This window comes from Grampus griseus, assembly GCF_964374135.1.
Source record: "Grampus griseus genome assembly, chromosome: 7".
In the NCBI taxonomy this organism is placed as follows: Eukaryota; Metazoa; Chordata; class Mammalia; order Artiodactyla; family Delphinidae; genus Grampus; species Grampus griseus.
This window is the reverse complement of record NC_139001.1, coordinates 50,598,532-50,616,320: the sequence shown is the minus strand read 5'-3', so window position 1 is coordinate 50,616,320 and position 17,789 is coordinate 50,598,532. Positions and strand designations below refer to the sequence as shown.

Below are 17,789 nucleotides of genomic sequence, written 5' to 3'. Positions count from 1 at the left end.
CAATCTCCATATCCTTGTGGTTAAAACCATATTTCACAGCAGTCCTTCATTGCATGCTTGGCCTGTTTTACTGACACATATATTGAAATTTGTCATCCACCACCAAGAACACCATAAACAGTAAAACTTCAGTCACTGAAGCAAGCTGAAGAGAAAGCCCTATTATGTGTTCTCATGACACTGTGAAAAGTTCAAGTGTAAAAGGGAATTGAACTTCCTTGACCAAATGCAGTCTCATTAATTTGCGGAGCCAATTTTTATTGTTGTATAAGCAATATTTAAAAGGCTGTTGTCAAGGAAAAGCAACCTAAAATTAGATCTGCCAGCTTTGTTTTCTTTGCAGGAATGGCCACACTCCTAACAGCCTCTTCTGTTTTGAAGAGAAAGCCTAGTAACAAAATGTAAAGGAACTCACAGCAGACTTCTGTAAAAAGGGGGAAAATAAAATTACCTACCATAGATTCATTTCATAAATTGTATTTCTTGTATAGGCTTGTCTACACATAATATGTGTTTATTATATCATTTTGTGTCTTTGAGAAGAGAAAAAGTTCACTGATCCTAGCATCTCATTCCAGAAATTCATTATCCCTTTCTCTACATCCAATCTGCTGATCTTATCCACTTTTTCACTGGCCAGCATTCTCCCCATGCCCTTATCTCTCCCCTTACCTTTAACCTTGAAGAGGCCCTCAACACCAGCTCCCCCTTCTTCATCTATTGCATTTACATTTTCTGACAAAATAAGAACTCTGTAAACCCAGTTCTGCATCTGCACTGACCCTGCATGGAAGCAGCTAAACTGAATGTAGCAGGGAAAAAAAGGACACAGGGATGCAGACTGATCCCACTTTAAATATACCATTGAAGTGGATGCTCAGCACTGCCTGTCAATTCCACCTTAGTCACGCTGCTTTCTGAGGTGATTGTTTCATATGTTCTCCTCGGATCTCCACTCCCTCTCTCCCCTTCTCAGTCTCTGCAAATAGCCTCTTATTTCATTTCACTGAGGAAATAAAGTAAGCAGAGAGGACCATCACCATGTTTACACCTACCTACTTGCAAATGTTCCCAAACATGGCCTTCCCTTCTGTTGCCATGGATAAGCCACGCTTGCTCCTAGATCCAATCTCTGCACTTAAGCAATCCTTACCTCTCACCTACTCAAGCGGCTGGAGATCTCTCTCTCCATTGATTTCTCACTCTCTACAAAATCATTTCTATCATCATTCCCATCATAATCCTCTAAGAATATCTTCTACATTTCATAAACTCCTTTACCCTTAACCCCCCCCTCTAGCTATCACCCTACCCCTATGATCGCCTTTATAGAAAATTTTTTAAAGAGTTAACTGTGCATGCTGCCCCCACTTCTCCACCTCGTCTTCTCTTCTACCCAGTCCTGTTAGGATTTTGTCCTACCACTTCACTGAGAGTGTTTTGCCAAGATTGCCAAAGACCTTTACAATGCAAAAACCAGTAGTCAAGGCACAGTTCATGTTACATGACCTCTCAGCAACATTTGACATTTGACACTGACTTTCTTAAAAAAAGTCTTCCCTTGACTTCCAAGATGCCATGGCATAATGGCTACTCCTCAGTCTCCTTTACTGTCTTCTCTCCCAACCTTTAAATATTGGGGTGGCTGAGGGCTCAACCTTTGATTCTCTTCTCATTTATACCAATTTTAACTCCCTAGATGATCTCATTTAGCACCTTTAAATATATCCATATATTGATGACTCCCAAATTTATATTTTCAGCCTTGACTTCTCATTTGTCCAGCTGTTTATTTATTTGTAAGGCCACTTGAGTGCCTAATAGGCATCTCAAAATTCATGGATCCAAAAGAGCTTTTTGTTTTCACCACCAACTTCCCCATTTCAGGAAATGGAACAGGTTAATAATCCCTTATCCACAGCTATGAGAATCCTAAGGCTCTAAAAACCAGACATTTTCATTTGGCAGTAAAATCTTATCTGACCTGAACTCATTTGGCACCAAAACCTGAACTGAATACAGACCATTTTTGTCTTTATTAAGTGAATATTTACATGTTTTGTTGCAGAAATATTCATTGGGAGGTACCCTACATCCCACTGGGAATATTTAGTAATTTTTGGAATAGGCACCTTACTACGTTTTTAAAATCTGAAAAGTTATGAATTCAGGTCACATTTGGGCCCAAGGATTTCAGACAAAGGACCATAGACCCAGTTGTTCAGGATCACACATACACACACGCACAAAATAAGGCGTTATATCTCATTCTTTTCAAAACTTACACTCCCACATCCAATTCATCATGAGTCCTACCAGTTTGAATTTTAAATAGGTCCTAAATCTAAATACTTCTTACCAATTCCATAAGTACCAGTGTCACCAAAGCTACCAATTCTCCAACTGGACAACTGCCATAATCTCTTAACATATCCTCCGATTTCCAATCTTGTTCTTCCCTGCCTTCCCCCTCCTCAGTGTTAGTTTCCACAAAATGACCAGAGAATTCCTCTTAAAACCTAAGTCTTAACACTCCACTTCACTTCTTCAAAGCTCCAAGAGCTCTCTACCAGGCTCAGAATAAAATCCTACTTTCTTATCATGACCTGTTGGGTCTTAGATGATCTGGCTTCTGCCTTTCTCTCCACACACAATTCTTTCACTCTTTCCCTCACCCGCTGTGATCCAGGCCTCCTGGTCTTGTTGTTTTTCCTCAAACACTCCACATGCATCCTGCCTTGGGGGCTGTGCCCTTGGTTCCCTCTGTCTGGGATGCCATTATTTCAGGTCTTGGCATAGTTAACTCCTCACTTCATTAAGGTCCCTCTTCATGAGTCGCTGTCATGGAAGCCCTTCCCTGACCGCTCTTCTAAGTAGCCATATCTGAACCTCCCAGACACATTGCCATCTTATTCTATTTGCTTTTATTCAAATTACATTGCATAGTTTTTGTTTGCTTGTCTATCATCCATCCTCACTATCAAACTGTAATTCCATGAAGATAGAGGTCATGACTGTATTGTTTATCATTGTATCCCTGGTGCCTAGAATGATGCTGGAACTCTCTGTGTGCCCCATGATGAATAGTCATTGAATGAATAAATAAATTAAATTGTATTAACAAGTCAGCTGGATTGGGTTAATGAAACAATGCTAGTCCTACTTTCCAAAGCACCTCAATATTTTTACAAGTGTCAGTACAGTCCTGACGAATTTAAGCTACAACTTTATTTCTTAATGACTCCCATTCTTAATATAGTTCTAACCAATGACTAAGTAAGATTACCGTAGTTTGACTCACACTGTGTAAATCAGTGTTTACTTTTATACCCATAAGACATACACTTAGCAAAACAGTTTAAGTTTATCAGGGAGAGGATTTTCTTAATTCCTTATTTCTGAACTTAAACATTTCCTCTTTCTAGGGAACTAAGATTGGCAACGTGTTTCTAATTCCAAAATGCTCTAAAGTGATTCCATGTTATTTCTTATTCTCCATGTGCTATAGCTATCAGTGGATCAACCAACTTGTCTAACAACAGAACATGGACGTTATGCTAATTATAGACATAAATCAAAGAAATATCAGAATAATGGTAAACAAAATAATTTTTAGCATTGTATTTGATCATTTTTTATTTAGAAAACTAAAACAATTTTGGTAACAAATCAAAAAATTTGTTATAATGCCTTACGTAAAACAGAGGGAAAGTATATATAATAAAGTCATTTGGGGACTAATGCCAGGTATAGTTTAATCCTTTAAACTGTATATTAATAGTTTGGTTGTGAATTCCATTTTGGAATATTCTCAGTCATGAAGTATACTGATCTCTCCTTAATTCATGACTCCATTAATGGTAGACAGGTTTGCTCTTAGAGGCATCTTTTGATACACATTTTTATACAATTTTTGCAAATATTTATCCTGAATTGAAATATGATTCACATGAAGGATGAAGTCAGAGAACACAAATATTAAATGACAGCTTGAAAATTATGACTTTACTTCAAGCCTTGTCACACACCTTGGACTTGAATGTCTGGTAAAAATAAACCTCAAAAACTGTTAAAATTGCTCAATCACATTGTGACATTTCAAGACTACCTTGCAAAGTTTCTCTTTGAGGAACTGTACAAAGAAAGGATTAGTTAGTCTTCTTCAACTCAGTAGCAGACAAGTACCTGCAGCCCAGAAGCTAATATAAAGTATTTAACCTGATCTCCTACAAGTTTGGTCATCTTATCTCCATTTGTCTGACTCATTACAGTTTGGAAGCTTCAGCAGGCAACTAACTCTCACAGGATACACAGCGATCTTCACTCACCAAGAGTTCTGGGCCACAAGGCCATGTGAACACAGAATACTTGCTAATCACTGAAAGATGTTCTCAATATAATCCCAACTATTCAACTACATAACAAAACAGAAATTTGAGTTTTCCTAGGATACGACTGGTATAGAACTTAAGAAATTAGAATTTTGGAGTAGGAAGCTCACTCAATGTTGAATCTCCTCTGTCTCTACCCATCAGACAGTTATTAGGGTCAACTTTTATCTCAGTCTATATTTGGCAGAGGAATGGGCAAAAACAAACACACTGTCTTACACATAGTTGTGCCACAAAACTAATTTACAATTGCAGATACTTATTTTGTGCCAGGCACAGGGTTTGGGCACTTTGACTGCATTATTTTATCCCTCACAACCATCCTCTGAGATTCTAAGTTCCATATTACAAGGCTTATCTTTTATTTTTTGTTTTGTCTGTCATATAGTCACATCCCCAATAATCTCTACTGGTCCATAAAATCTTCTTGACCTTCCAACCTGAATTAATGTTGCTGCTGAATTATATAGCTTTACTAGCTGTACCACTCAAATGTAAAGCTGTTACACACTGCCTAGTTACTGGTTTTATAGTGAGACAGTTTTAAGTTCTTACTTTATGCAGTGTACTATTCTAGGTACTGAGGATACGATACTAAACAAATGGCAAATGGATGCTACCTGTCCCCTCTTGTTACCTCTAGGGAAGTAAGAAGGTAACCTAGAAGGCAGAAAATTCAATGGACAATAATAATAATAATACATGAAGTGCAATTAGAGTACCTAGAAGAGTCACCTTATCTAGTCTCATACAGTCTTGAGTGTTTTTTCATGGATTCTAGTGATATTCTGATTAGGCTCCAACTTTCCCACCTGGTCTTCTAGAAATTCAATTTTAACTTGGTTATAGTCTCCTAAAGATACTTCCTCTTCACCAGCCTACAGTTCCTTTTTCGCTCAATTTAAATTCAAAATCTTTTCTCCACAAATCCCTTTTCCTGTTTTCTGAGAGAAGATTTTTGCCACTTTTCTCTTCACCAATAAGAATCTGGTTTACAAAAAAAAAATTTTTTTAATAGAATCTGGTTTACAGAAGTTGAAGACTTCTGTTTTATAGAATTTAAAGCCTTTACTGCTACATTATTTGTATACTACTGATCTGGTTTCCACAATATATTCAATTTATTCTCTACTACTTTGATTCCCTCCCTCTTCTTTTTTTCCTATCATTTACTCCTTTGACCCAATCAAAAATTAGCAAATGTTTCAGAGCTTATGAATGTAAAAATTGAGGTCACTATTTCCTTACGCTCTCCTACATCTGGAAAGATAATCTTATACTGGAGTGATTCAGATAATAGAAGAAATATGTAGGTGGGGAGGAACAAGATGCAAAATCCCTTTCTCCTTTTTCTTTGTGTTTGAAAAGAAAAGGCCTAGAAGAGTGGAAACTGGGCCTTCCCATGCCCTGCCTGACCTGTTGTCAGGGCAACAGGATGTGTGGGGAGCCGTGGCCTTCCCAGTGCCTGTTGCCAGGGTAACAGGATATGAACCATCTTCTCTTATGAAACTATGCAGTTTCCCTGCCTTATTCTATGTTTCTCTTCTATTTGGTGGAAAATTATATTTGTTTAAAGAAACCTAAGAGCAACACAACTTCAATATACAAGCTACTGAGTGATCATGTTTTGCAAGAAATACTGTAAGTGGGTATGTACCACTGATATTGTTACTTGTGGAAATAATGTGGAAGAGAATTTTATTGGACTGACTTTCTGAAAATAGGGATCTCAGTTTTCATTTTTATAATCTTTGAAATATTTCCTAATTTTTGATTGGGTAAAAGAAATAAATGATAGGAGATGATGAGGGAGAGAAGAAGAGTGTTAATGGCAAAAAACTGTGGAAGCCAGAGAAGAACTATATGAAAAATTTAGAGGCTAAGAACTTATATCAGTTGGCATTATTTTGTGTGTAACAAACCATCTTGCAACTCAGTAGCCGAAAACAATAAACATTTACTATTTTGTCATGATTTTGAGGAAGCTGGATAATCCAGGACGACCTCACTCACATGTCTGGTGGCTGATGGTCTGGTTGGTCTAGAGGGGTCTCAGCTGGAATGGTTTATATCTGCTCCACATTCTCATCCTCCAGTAGGCTTAACCAGGCTTCTTTCACTATTGGTATGGGGGTTCCAGAGAGCAGCAGGAGAGAGTAAACCCCAATACATAAGCCCTTCCCAAGCCTTCGCTTGTGTCACATTTGCTAACATCCCATTGGCCAAAGCAAGTTAGCCAACATTCTGGCCAAGCTCAGAGTCAGTATGGGAGGGATTATCCAAGAGTGGATGCAGGAAGTCATGAACAAATTGGGACGTATTGCAACAGTAAACAACAGCATAAAAGAATTTTTGGAAAATAGAGGGCTCCTTGGAAAACTTGAGATATTAAAGCAGAGATTTGCTAGGGGATGAAATATCAAGAGGGTCACACATATAAAGACACTTTTTCATACTGGGACCAGTAGGAGGTACTGAAGATTTTGAGAGTTCTTAGAGTTCATAAGAGCTCCTTAACCCATCTAGTAACCATTTCCAAATACAGACTAAGAAATGATGAGGAAAATACTGCACGCCTTTAAGGAGTTTATATTCTCTGCTGGCAATAAAGTAGAATAAACTCCATTTAGATGATTTTTCTAAAATAAACAAAAGGAGAAATGCTCACTTTACTTTAAAAAAGACCCTTATCATATGCTTAAAATCTGTTATAACATGAAAAGAAGAGAAAGCACAGCAAGAATAAAACACCTTGTTTTAATCATTAAAACTCCTGTCTTTATTCTCATTGGTAAATAAAAATCTTCAGGGACAGACATCCAGACATTTCTACTGTGCAGCATTATTTTTCTCTGTTGTTTGGCATACTAAAGGCCAAATAAATTAGAATAATTTTGTAAGTGTCCAAACTCCAAAGGGGCAAGAGAGTTTAGGAAAAGTCAAATTCCTTTGCAAATTCTAGCTAGGATCATTGTTTAAATAAATTAATTAAAGGGGTAATGGTAGTGCATGTCCTAGAAAAGGAAAGAAATAAAACTAGGGAGTTTCTGACATCTAAAGCATATGCCAAGAGATAACTCCCCTTAGTATTCATCTTTGAGTATGCAGAATTAGGCAAACAGATGGCAGGATTGTGGAAAATCAAAATAAGAGAGCAGTTTTTAACTCCTGAAATGTCAGGTTTTATAGTGAGTCTCGAGTGTTAAATAGAACTATCTAAGTCAGTGTTCAAGGGAATAGCTATGGGCCTAGGAATCTGGCTCTCCCCCTACTAATAGGGGAACATTAGTCAAGTTATTTAATGTCTTTGGGGCTCAGTTTTCTCATCAGAAAAACAGGATAATTATGCTGAACCATACACATCAAAAGAAAAATATTTTAGAAAGAATAAGGCATAAAAGAATTAAAAGGTGTGATTACTACTATGCAATTATAAGGTGATTTTAAATAGCTTAAGCTAATCAAAAACATGATTGATGCCCAAGTCATTCAGTTTTTTCTTAGCTTGCTCCAAATGCTGTTTATTTTCAACCAAGTCTTAGAAAGTCCAGTTTTAAGTGGACCAGAGTCATCATACTGTTGCTTTGCTGATAAGAAGTCCATTGTGATTTTCTTCTAAGTTATCAAGGACCTGATTCATGTAGAAAATTCCAAGAATCCTTTGATTCTCCATGATTATGCAGAGTTTAATTCAGGTTGACCTCTGTTTTGCCGCCCTGTAGACAGTGGTGCTTTTTCATGACTCTTTATAAACTTACTTGAACAGCTACAAATATCAAAATTTTACCTACCAGAAATTATTTGCTTTGAGCATTTTCTGGGTCTATTTAATAAAAATTTGTTTTTAAATATTTTATAAGATATTAAGTAGAATATAATCTCTTTAAACAACCTCAAGAAATTGTAGCCTAAAGGACGAATCAAAAGAGTCAAAATGTTTCATTTATATGCCTCTAATAACCTGTTATAATTTTTATGTCCTTTCTTAACAATAAATAGTTATTCGTGCCCAATACTTGTTCAGATCAGGTATGTGAAATACTAGGATTCTCATAAGCCCTTAACACTATCATTTGTTTAATGATGCTAATGAACAGTTCCTTTCATATCCAAATGGCTTACAGTACAGTCCTTTCGGATGGGAATCAGACTTGCTCAAATATTTACATTTGATTAACTGACTGAAATATGTTAGAATAAAGGACAAAATCTAATAACATAATGGCGATTTGGTATTTTCTATAATGAATTGACAAAAGGAATGACCATGGCACATGACAACAATTACTTGGAAATCAACTCTCTTATGAACCCGACCTAGACAGGGATAAGAAAAAACCTAACAAATGATTTTCAAGTCGGAGTGACTCAGGAAATTAGATTAGCCCTAGGTCATACACGATTACAGAGACATAAAATCCATTCTAAGACCACTACAAGACGCTGAACAAAAGACACTGAATCCATCAAGGCAATTCTTCTATCAGTGAAACTCTCAAGGCCAGCCCACTTCTCTTCCTCAGCTCTCTCTTCCCACATAACACACTCTTGCCTCACGGAAAGGTAAATCCTTGAGTATAACTGTTCTGGTAAAGAGAAACCTGGGGATTTTGGTGAGACCACTTCCACTGAGCTAAAAGAAAGCCTTCTTTTCTCATGTTGACAATCCTGCTCTGTCTACTGATTCTAAGAAAATTACCTGAAAAAAAAATAGAATTCTGCTTCTGCATGTATTATCAGTAATAATAATGATATTGCTAGTATTACTTGAATTCTAGACACTGTTCTTAGCAGTTTATAAGCATTAATTCATTTAATATTCCCAACACCTATGAGATTGGTAAGGATATTATTCCCATTTTCAGTTAAGAAACCAAGACATTGAAAAATGAATCAACTTACCATATAGCTGTTAAACAGCAGAGTTGGAATACATGTAAGAATGGACAAGATTATGGGAATATTAATAATTACAATGTTTTAAGAGCTTACTATGCGCCAGGTACTGAGTTATATTTCTTAAATACATTATTTTATTTAATTTTCACTATCTTGACTCTGGCAACATCCATATTCCCAGATCCTAATGCTTCCTTCTAAGTGGATGGACCTTCCATTGGAAAAGCCTTCCTGGCCTCTCTTTGCCACTTCTCATATTCTTTCACAGAGGAGGAGAAGCAACATTTGGTTGGTGAATTGTGGAGAAGGAATTAGACTTTGGGATGTAAGCTGTCCTCTTCAAGGGGCGTGGAAGGGATATTCTACTTGTAGAAAGCATATCTCATCTACCAGAGGTTATGAGGTAAATTTAGGAGAATAGACTTTGTCCCTGTTTGGGGAAGTCTACAGTTTGGGGGAGTAAGTTGAATTCAGAGATGTTTTGGCTTATTTAGCTGCAAACCAAAAACCTTACTCTCCACTATAAATTTAGTCTTTCAATAAAGCTGACATTGTATCTCCATCTACTGGACTCCTATATCTGTCCTTCACTTAATTCTGAACTTGGGCAAAGATTATGTGACATTCCTTAGCCTCTCTCTCATCCCAAGATCTAATGAAGGACAGGAGTCTGTCTCAACTCCTCCTGAGAGAAGTCATCCCTGACTAGCCAAAATACCTTCTCCAAGTGACTCTTGATCACATGACCTAGCACATTTTTTCAGGTCACTTCTTACTCCATTTTAACTTATTTTTTGTCATTTACTTTTTGGTCATTTGTTTCCTCTAGAATGTAAGTTCCTGTGCCTACAATAGTACCTGACATACTACACAATCAGTAAGTATGACTGAATGAATAACGAATGAAATAATTGGATTTCACAGAAAAGCTAATAACTTTTCCACAGTCACTCATTAAATGATAGATGGTATTAGAAAATATCTGACTGTTTCCAAGTTCAATTTCTTCATCTCTAAGGTATTTCATCTCAACAATGTCCATTCTAGAAAGCATAACATAATGTTATGCAAGAACTGAGATTTATATTAATATTATATCTGTATACCAATATAGGTTTTGTGAGATGCTTTTCTTCAAATCAGTTTTATGACTAAAAAACTGATTTTTTTAAACTGATTTGCCTTATTAATCCATCAGAAGAGTCACATACACATCCATATGAGAACAGAGACTGAGATTTATCAGCAATTTCCAAGAAAGATAGCATAAACATTCTTTGACATTTGAAATGAATCCACTATATATTTTCAATATCAGAGCTTGGTAAAAAAAAATGGGGTTCTGGGCATGTAATCCAGGGTTAGATGGAGGACAGTGAGTTATTTAATGGCTAAGGATAATGAGTATCTAACTCCAGTGTGCCATAGAGTGACCTAGGCTGGGCCCCACCTCTAGGCATCATGTCTGTGTCTGTGTGTGTGTATGTGGGTGTGAGTGAGAGTGTATGTGTGTGTTGGGAGAGGATAGGAGTGGCCATGTTGGTTAAATACTCTTACTATTCTGTTACAGGAGAAATGTATTAGTTTCTTATTGCTACTGCAACAAATGTACCACAAACTGAGTAGCTTGAAACAACACAAATGTATTATCTTCAGTTCCATGGGTCAGAAATTTGATGCAAGTTTCACTGAGCTAAAATCAAGGTGTTGGTAGGGATACATTCTTTTTAGAGGCTCTAGAGAGAGATTCTGTTTTCTTTCCTTTTCAAGCTTCTAGAGGTTCCCACATTCCTTGGCTTATAGCCTGTTTCCTCCACCTTTGATGTTGGCAAAGACAAGTTGAGTCCTTCTCACATCATGGCACTGTGACCTCCTTCTGCCTCCTTCTTCCATTTTTAAGAACGCTTGTGATTACATGGGCTCATTTGGATAATCTAGACAAATCTCCATTATTTTAAGGTCAGCTGATTAGCAACCTTAACTCCATCTGCCTCCTTAATTCCCCTTTGGCATATAAGGTAACATTTTCACAGGTTCTGGGGATTAGGACATGGACATCTCTTGGGGTCAATTAGTCTGCCTACCATAAGGCTCATGGACTAAGTTTTAAGAAGCACCACTCTAGATCCTTTTGTGGTGATCTTTCTAGGTAACCATTGTGAGAATGTCCTCTTTTGTGTTTTTTTTTATTTGGGGAGCAAGATAAATAAGAGGTTTAGAACTAGGTTGATCTGTATTTAAATCCAAGTTCCATCAGACACTGGATGTTTAACCAACTTAGGATACTCACCTCTTGAAATCATTGAAAAGAGTAAATAAGAATACAGATATGTTATATCTGGAAAGTTCTGACAACAAGTAGACGATAAGCAAACATTATTTCCTTCCATCTTCTTTATCCCTATTCCAGCTATGAATCTATTGCCACTCCTCCAACCTGGCTTTAGGCCCTATATTGACAGCCTGACTGACCTTCTAATTTTGTAGTTAGACCCACTATAAGATTCAGAATTTTATTCATTGATGGATTGATTTAACAGTATTTATTGCATTATGTCCAATATGCCAGTTATTATGCTACGGGCTGGAGACCCACAAGCAAACACAGCGAACATAGCTCTTTTTCTCAGTAGCTTGTGGGGAAGGTAGATTTTGTTATGAAAAGGGAAGCCCAGGTTACTTAATGAGCCAAATATAGGAAACTAATCTAGTATGGAAGGTCAGGAAGGATTTCTTTTGCAAGTGAAATTTAAGAAGAGATCTTTGAGCATTTAATAGGCTCTCAATTAGGATTTTTAGTAGGACAATTCTTCCTGATAAGAGAATGTCCTAAGCTCTGGAGGACAGTTATCATGCCTGGACCTTGCTGTCCACTGAATACAGAAACACTCTCAGGCACTGAAACAACCAGAAACATCCCCACACATCTCTAAAAGCCTCATGAGAAGCAAGAGCAACTCTGACTGAGAGAGGAGAAAGGAGTGGTTCCCTCTGGAAGAGAGAAAAAAATGAGCAAAGGCAGATGGGAAGTAAGTAGCATTTCTTCTGTGCAACCCTGGGTTTGGGTGGGAGGGGGCCACAGAGGAAGAGGCATGAGAGCAGGCTCCAAAAGTTGAACAGGTATGGTGAGACCTGGGAAGGATGCTGAACTTTGTTTTTTTGTTTGTCTGGCTTTTGTTAATTTTTTTTTAATTTTATTTTTTTATACAGCAGTTTCTTATTAGTTATCTATTTTATACATATGGATGCTGAACTTTGAAGGGAGGGCACTAGAAACCTTTAAAGGTTTGAAGCAGGAGAGTAAAAGGATCAGATTTATTTGCTTCTAATCTATAATGTTGCTCCATCCTAAAGTATAATTCTAGTTTGGTAATATGGTGCTAATAACGCCTGTCATTTTACCTTTTGCCAATTTTTGTTCTAAATATGTATTTCTGCTACATCTTCCTGGTGATAAAGTTTTGGGCTACTTCATCAGAGAGAACCGTATAACACATTGCCCTCTAAAATAACTGCTAATTGAAATTAGTTATAGGGTTTCTGCTTTCTCCTTCACTTTCTACTCCTCTACATTTTATTCTTCTACTACTGAAGATCATGTATACCAACAATCAAAGAGAAAAAAATGAGAAAAGAAGTTTAAGTCTTTCCACTGTTGTATTCACAATTCCAGATCTTAAAATCTGTATATTTGTATGGATTAGGAGAGATAAAGAGGTATGTGTCTCTACATATAAAATCAATTATCATATTACATTAGGTTCTAACAGCGAAATTCTCATAGTCTTACATCTATAAAAACTGAAGGTACTGGCAGTAAGTACTATGGAGTGGTGAGTCTCACTTTTTTGTCAATAGTTTATGGTTTTGAGCAGTTCAAACTCTCCTCTTTTTTGTTGAAAAACTGAGTAGGATAACACTCTGATTTAGTTTTACTCTAACACCTTGTGGTTTTCACTGGAATTTTAACTTCATCACAGTTTTCTGGAAATGCTATAACCTCTTAGATCAAATTCTTAGAACAGTAGCACTGACGGGAAAGAGCAGTACCAATGTTTTAAAACATATTTGATTTTTTAAAAACTCCACAGTGGAAGAGCCCTTTTTACACTTAAAGACCAAAAACCAGTATCATGACATGAAAAAAGATTCTTTTTAAATTGAAAAAAACTACTATGTATAAATGAAAACAAATATAAAATCTTCAAATCAACTTTCTTCATGGAAATCAATAAACTTAACAATCTTTGCAAAGACTAGTGTTAGACAAATGTTCTCAGGATGTAGGAAGTAGTATAGGTCCCAGAGTCACAGGAAACTTCTGAACCAGAAATTTCATCAGGTTTCAAGATGGCAAAAGAAATCGGAAGTGTTTTCCAAATCCTAAATGGTTGGTAACTTATGGACAAGTATATGATTCTTTTTAAATATAGTTTATGAAGGACATGATGCCATAGTCATTTGCTAACATTTCTACCATCAGACATGGTGAGTCATTGTGTAGAATCTAAATTGTCATACTGAGTGACAAATTAGTGGTAGAAGATGGATTGAAGAAAGCTAAAGAAAAGAGCCGTAACTATAAAAAGAAAATTAATAGAACAAAGCATATAAGTCTACATCAGAAATGGGAAGAGAAAACTGTTTTACCTTTGTTCCCACAAATGAATAAGAGATTTCTTAGCACATTACTGAATATGCTGTCTTGATTAAATATTATATGAAGGAGATTTAAAAGTTCAATGAAAGAAATCAACAAAATGATAGAGAAGAACTGATATTTTAATTAGTTTACCAACATCTTCACATGTGCTACAAAATATAAAAATTACTTCTATGGACTGAAAAAAAGTGTTCTAAAATATAATGTTATATGAAAATGCCTATAAAATATTTTCTGTAAATATCTACCAGTAGTGGTTCATGTTTTCCATTTTTAAGGTATACTGGAATAAATCTTATTTTACTTTAACCTTTGTCTCTATTTTTATTTAACCTCAAAAATGTACTTATTTCAATATCCTGTTGAAATAAATAAATGCATTTGTAAAGTTTGCAGTTAAAGATGAAAAAATCACTTTCCAAACAAGTATTTAAAGGCCTTTATTGAGTCTTTTTTGCCAAACTAAGAAAATTATTTAATAGCTTTCATGAGTAACATGATTTTAATTGCCATTACTTAAAAGTGGAATTCTAGCACTAGACATTTTGATAAGCTAAAATTCTGTTTGAATCAATATAAGATTTTAAATAGGCAAGACAATCTCAGCAATGGAATAGGGAGTCCCTCATATCATTTCTTTGAATTTAGACTACACAAAAGACCATAATTAAACAATTTGGGTGTCATTAGTCATGCAGATTTTAGATTTAGAGCTTCTTGTTTTGACAATTCTGAACCTAGAATACTGGAAATGTCTTCAAGTACAAGTTAAAATAGTAGTACCAAAATGAAAATTCTTTCTTGCTTTAATGCAAAAGCAATCAGTCATTTCCATCAGTTTAGCAATAATTATTTTAAAAAACCTAGTTATCAGTAATTTGGTCATTCAGTGTCTCTATGTGGTCATTCAGTGGTGCTATATAGACACAATTCAAAATTTATATAGGTACATATATAATTATATCCTACATCCATGTTGAATATTGTCATGAAGCTCTACTGCTAAATGACTCTATCACCCTCTCCTGAAAAAATATGACAGTTGATCTTTGAGATCAACTGATTGTGTGAAAGTTGGATAACTTTGCTGTAAAATGTTAGGTAAACACAAATTCACTTTTCAAATTTTTTAAAGACATATGCATACACTCACTACCATACATCTTCATACATTCAAATAACTGCAGAAAAAGAGAACAAAGACAAACTGAACAAAACAAACAAACCAGAACCATCCTGTCCTGCTAAAGGGAAAAAATCTAAAATAGGTTGTAATATGAAATATAATTTTTCCGGTACAGATGTTCATCCACTCATTAGGTTAGGATACAAATCAGCTGATGACTGCCAATGTTTAATTTTCATCTATGCTGATTAATTTTGTAAGCTGTTATTTGCTTTTATAGGATTATTTGTTTCCCTAGAGAACCACCTTTACAAAAAACTGTGATTTCTAAATCTTCAATGAATCTTGTAAACATATTTCTCTAATTCATTCAAATGATGTAAAGATGGCTTCCTTTTTAAAAGTTATTCTCTGGTAAACGTTGTTTGCATTATTAGTGTGCTCTTAAACCAGTGCACTGTAATGCCATGTATTACTTCAAGTATAAGAAAATATACAGAGAACACTAATTATATAAACATCATTGAATATATTCAAACGGAAGAAAGTAGAAGGAATTTTTACCTAACAAAGTTTGATATCATTTTTCTTTTAAAAAAAATCATAGATTTTGATAAACAGCAACATTAAATTTACTCAAATGTTGCATTTTATACAATAATATGTGTATACAACATTAGAAATACAAATCCTAGAAAACCTGTGTTTCTCATGGTATAGGATTCCTTTAGCTATTATTATAGAAAAGCAAACATATTTTCATTTGAAGTCTGCAAACATACTAAGCAATTGCAATGGCCTGTAAATATTCATATTTCATATTTTAAAAAATTAAATCTGATTTTAAAATTATGACATAATTAAAGAATGTAAACATAGTGTGCTGGAACACTAAACAGGAACTAGTTACATACACAGAAATAAACCTAGATGCTGTTTAAACAGCAAGGTAAACAGTACTGCAATTAAAGTTTGACTCAGGTACTTAACATTTCATGCTTGACATAAGCACACTTCTTGACCCATCTTACTAAAGTCTAGTTTACAACATGAGCTATTCTGTACTCTTAGAAGTGAATTGGTTAATTTAAGCCAAAATTCTCAAGCAAGTTTGGTATGCTGCTAGTAATTTTACCACATAAACATTTTTTTCTTAAAAAAATATTATTAAGACATAAGGAATAAGCACAATGGAGTATAGTTATTTATTATCATATTAATCCTGTCCTTTTTATTCAAAATCTAATCACAAATAAATATTAGTAGTAATCTATCTTTTTACCTGAGACAAATTTTATTTCTGCAAGTACCCAGACAAGCAGCTTTTATAATTACTTTTCTGCATATCTAAGCCACATATCTAAGTAACACATACAGAATGTCTAAAAGAAGCCATGTAGTCTAATAGTGAAGTGAATTCTCAGGGAGTTACCTTACTTTACATAAAACATACCTGTGCAAAAGAACTATACATCCTTCAAGCAAGTTGTTAGCTAAGACTGACACGTTTTATTTTTTTTTTAAAGAAAATCTTTCTAAAGGAAACACTAATCCACAAAGTCAGAAAGTACCAACAATTCATCATGTTAATAGTCAAAATTTTTTTGGTCAGAGAGGTGGATAAAAACACAGACCAAGCAAAGAGCTTACTCACATTCCTTTCAGGCGTTGCCACATTTTTTCAGTCTGTTCTCCTATGAGATACTTAAAAGTGGTGTTTTCCAATTCTTCAGTTTCTGTAGCAGTAGACCCCATGATGATACTCCTAGGGCAATACAGTTAGTCAGTTTCAGCAGCTAGAACAAGCATTCCTCAGTCCACTACAAATCTTAAAACAGTTATACAGTAGCATCTCTTATCTATCAAAACATTGCAGATTTACAAAGCTGACGGCAGCTTCTGCCAGAATTGCTATTGACTTTGACAGGCATATCCACTGCTCACCGCATCACCTCCCTTCAAGCAGACAGCAGTATAAACACATCCTCTGACCTCACAGAAACAATCGACACATGTGAGCCTGCTACTGTACTACTGACCGACTGAGCGCTCCAGCTCTCCCCCAAAGCAGCTCATTTGTTACTGCTCTGTGCACTGAAGTACATCAGAATTCCTACAGTTTCTGAGATCTATTATGCACAAGAGAAACTTGAATGACTTTAGCACACCAGAAGAAGCTGAATTCCTCTCTACCAATGGAAGGAGGGCAGGATGTAATAAGAAAACAGATGGTAGGAAACAGTATCAGCAGCACCGCCCTGAGAAAAAAGTGGCTGTTTTAAATGCCAAGGTTTTTGTCTCCTAATTGATCTGGAACCAAGAGTTAAAAATATACCAGGCTCTAACAATAAATTCAACAAATACTAATGACAACAATGAGAAAATAACATAAGAGCCGTACAGAAGACAGACCACCGAGCTCCACAGGTTGTTATTGAAAAATATGTACAACGATGATGCTGTAATCATGCTTATTCACCTTCTCCTAGCAACTCCACACAGTAGGTAACTGCCAATTTAACCAGTGGAAAACACGGCAGCTGCAAACAGACTGCTCTGTGAATCCTTTGGGGATTAAAAAAATAAATAAAACGAAACTGGTGTGTATCCTTGTGTGCGTGTGTTGAAGGAAAAGGAGTGTGGGGGGAGGAGAAGGGGAAGAGAGGGAGATGGAGGAGAAGAGAGAAATTGATGCTGTGCTGCTTGTGCA

The 17,789-nt window shown here is 35.8% G+C and overlaps 1 protein-coding gene across 3 annotated transcripts in view; it reads right to left on the bottom strand.

Moving 5' to 3' along the window:
- Positions 1-16,849, bottom strand: part of PDE1A (phosphodiesterase 1A) — a gene marked incomplete at both ends in the record, with an annotated part of 346,535 nt that extends 329,686 nt beyond the window's left edge. The window contains one exon of one of the 3 annotated variants that reach the window (XM_082658758.1): positions 16,734-16,849. In XM_082658758.1, coding sequence (XP_082514884.1) covers positions 16,734-16,834 — 101 coding nt within the window. The remainder of the gene's footprint in view (positions 1-16,733) is intronic. The other 2 variants (XM_082658757.1, XM_082658754.1) reach the window with 2 other exon arrangements.
- Positions 16,850-17,789: the final 940 nt, after the last annotated feature.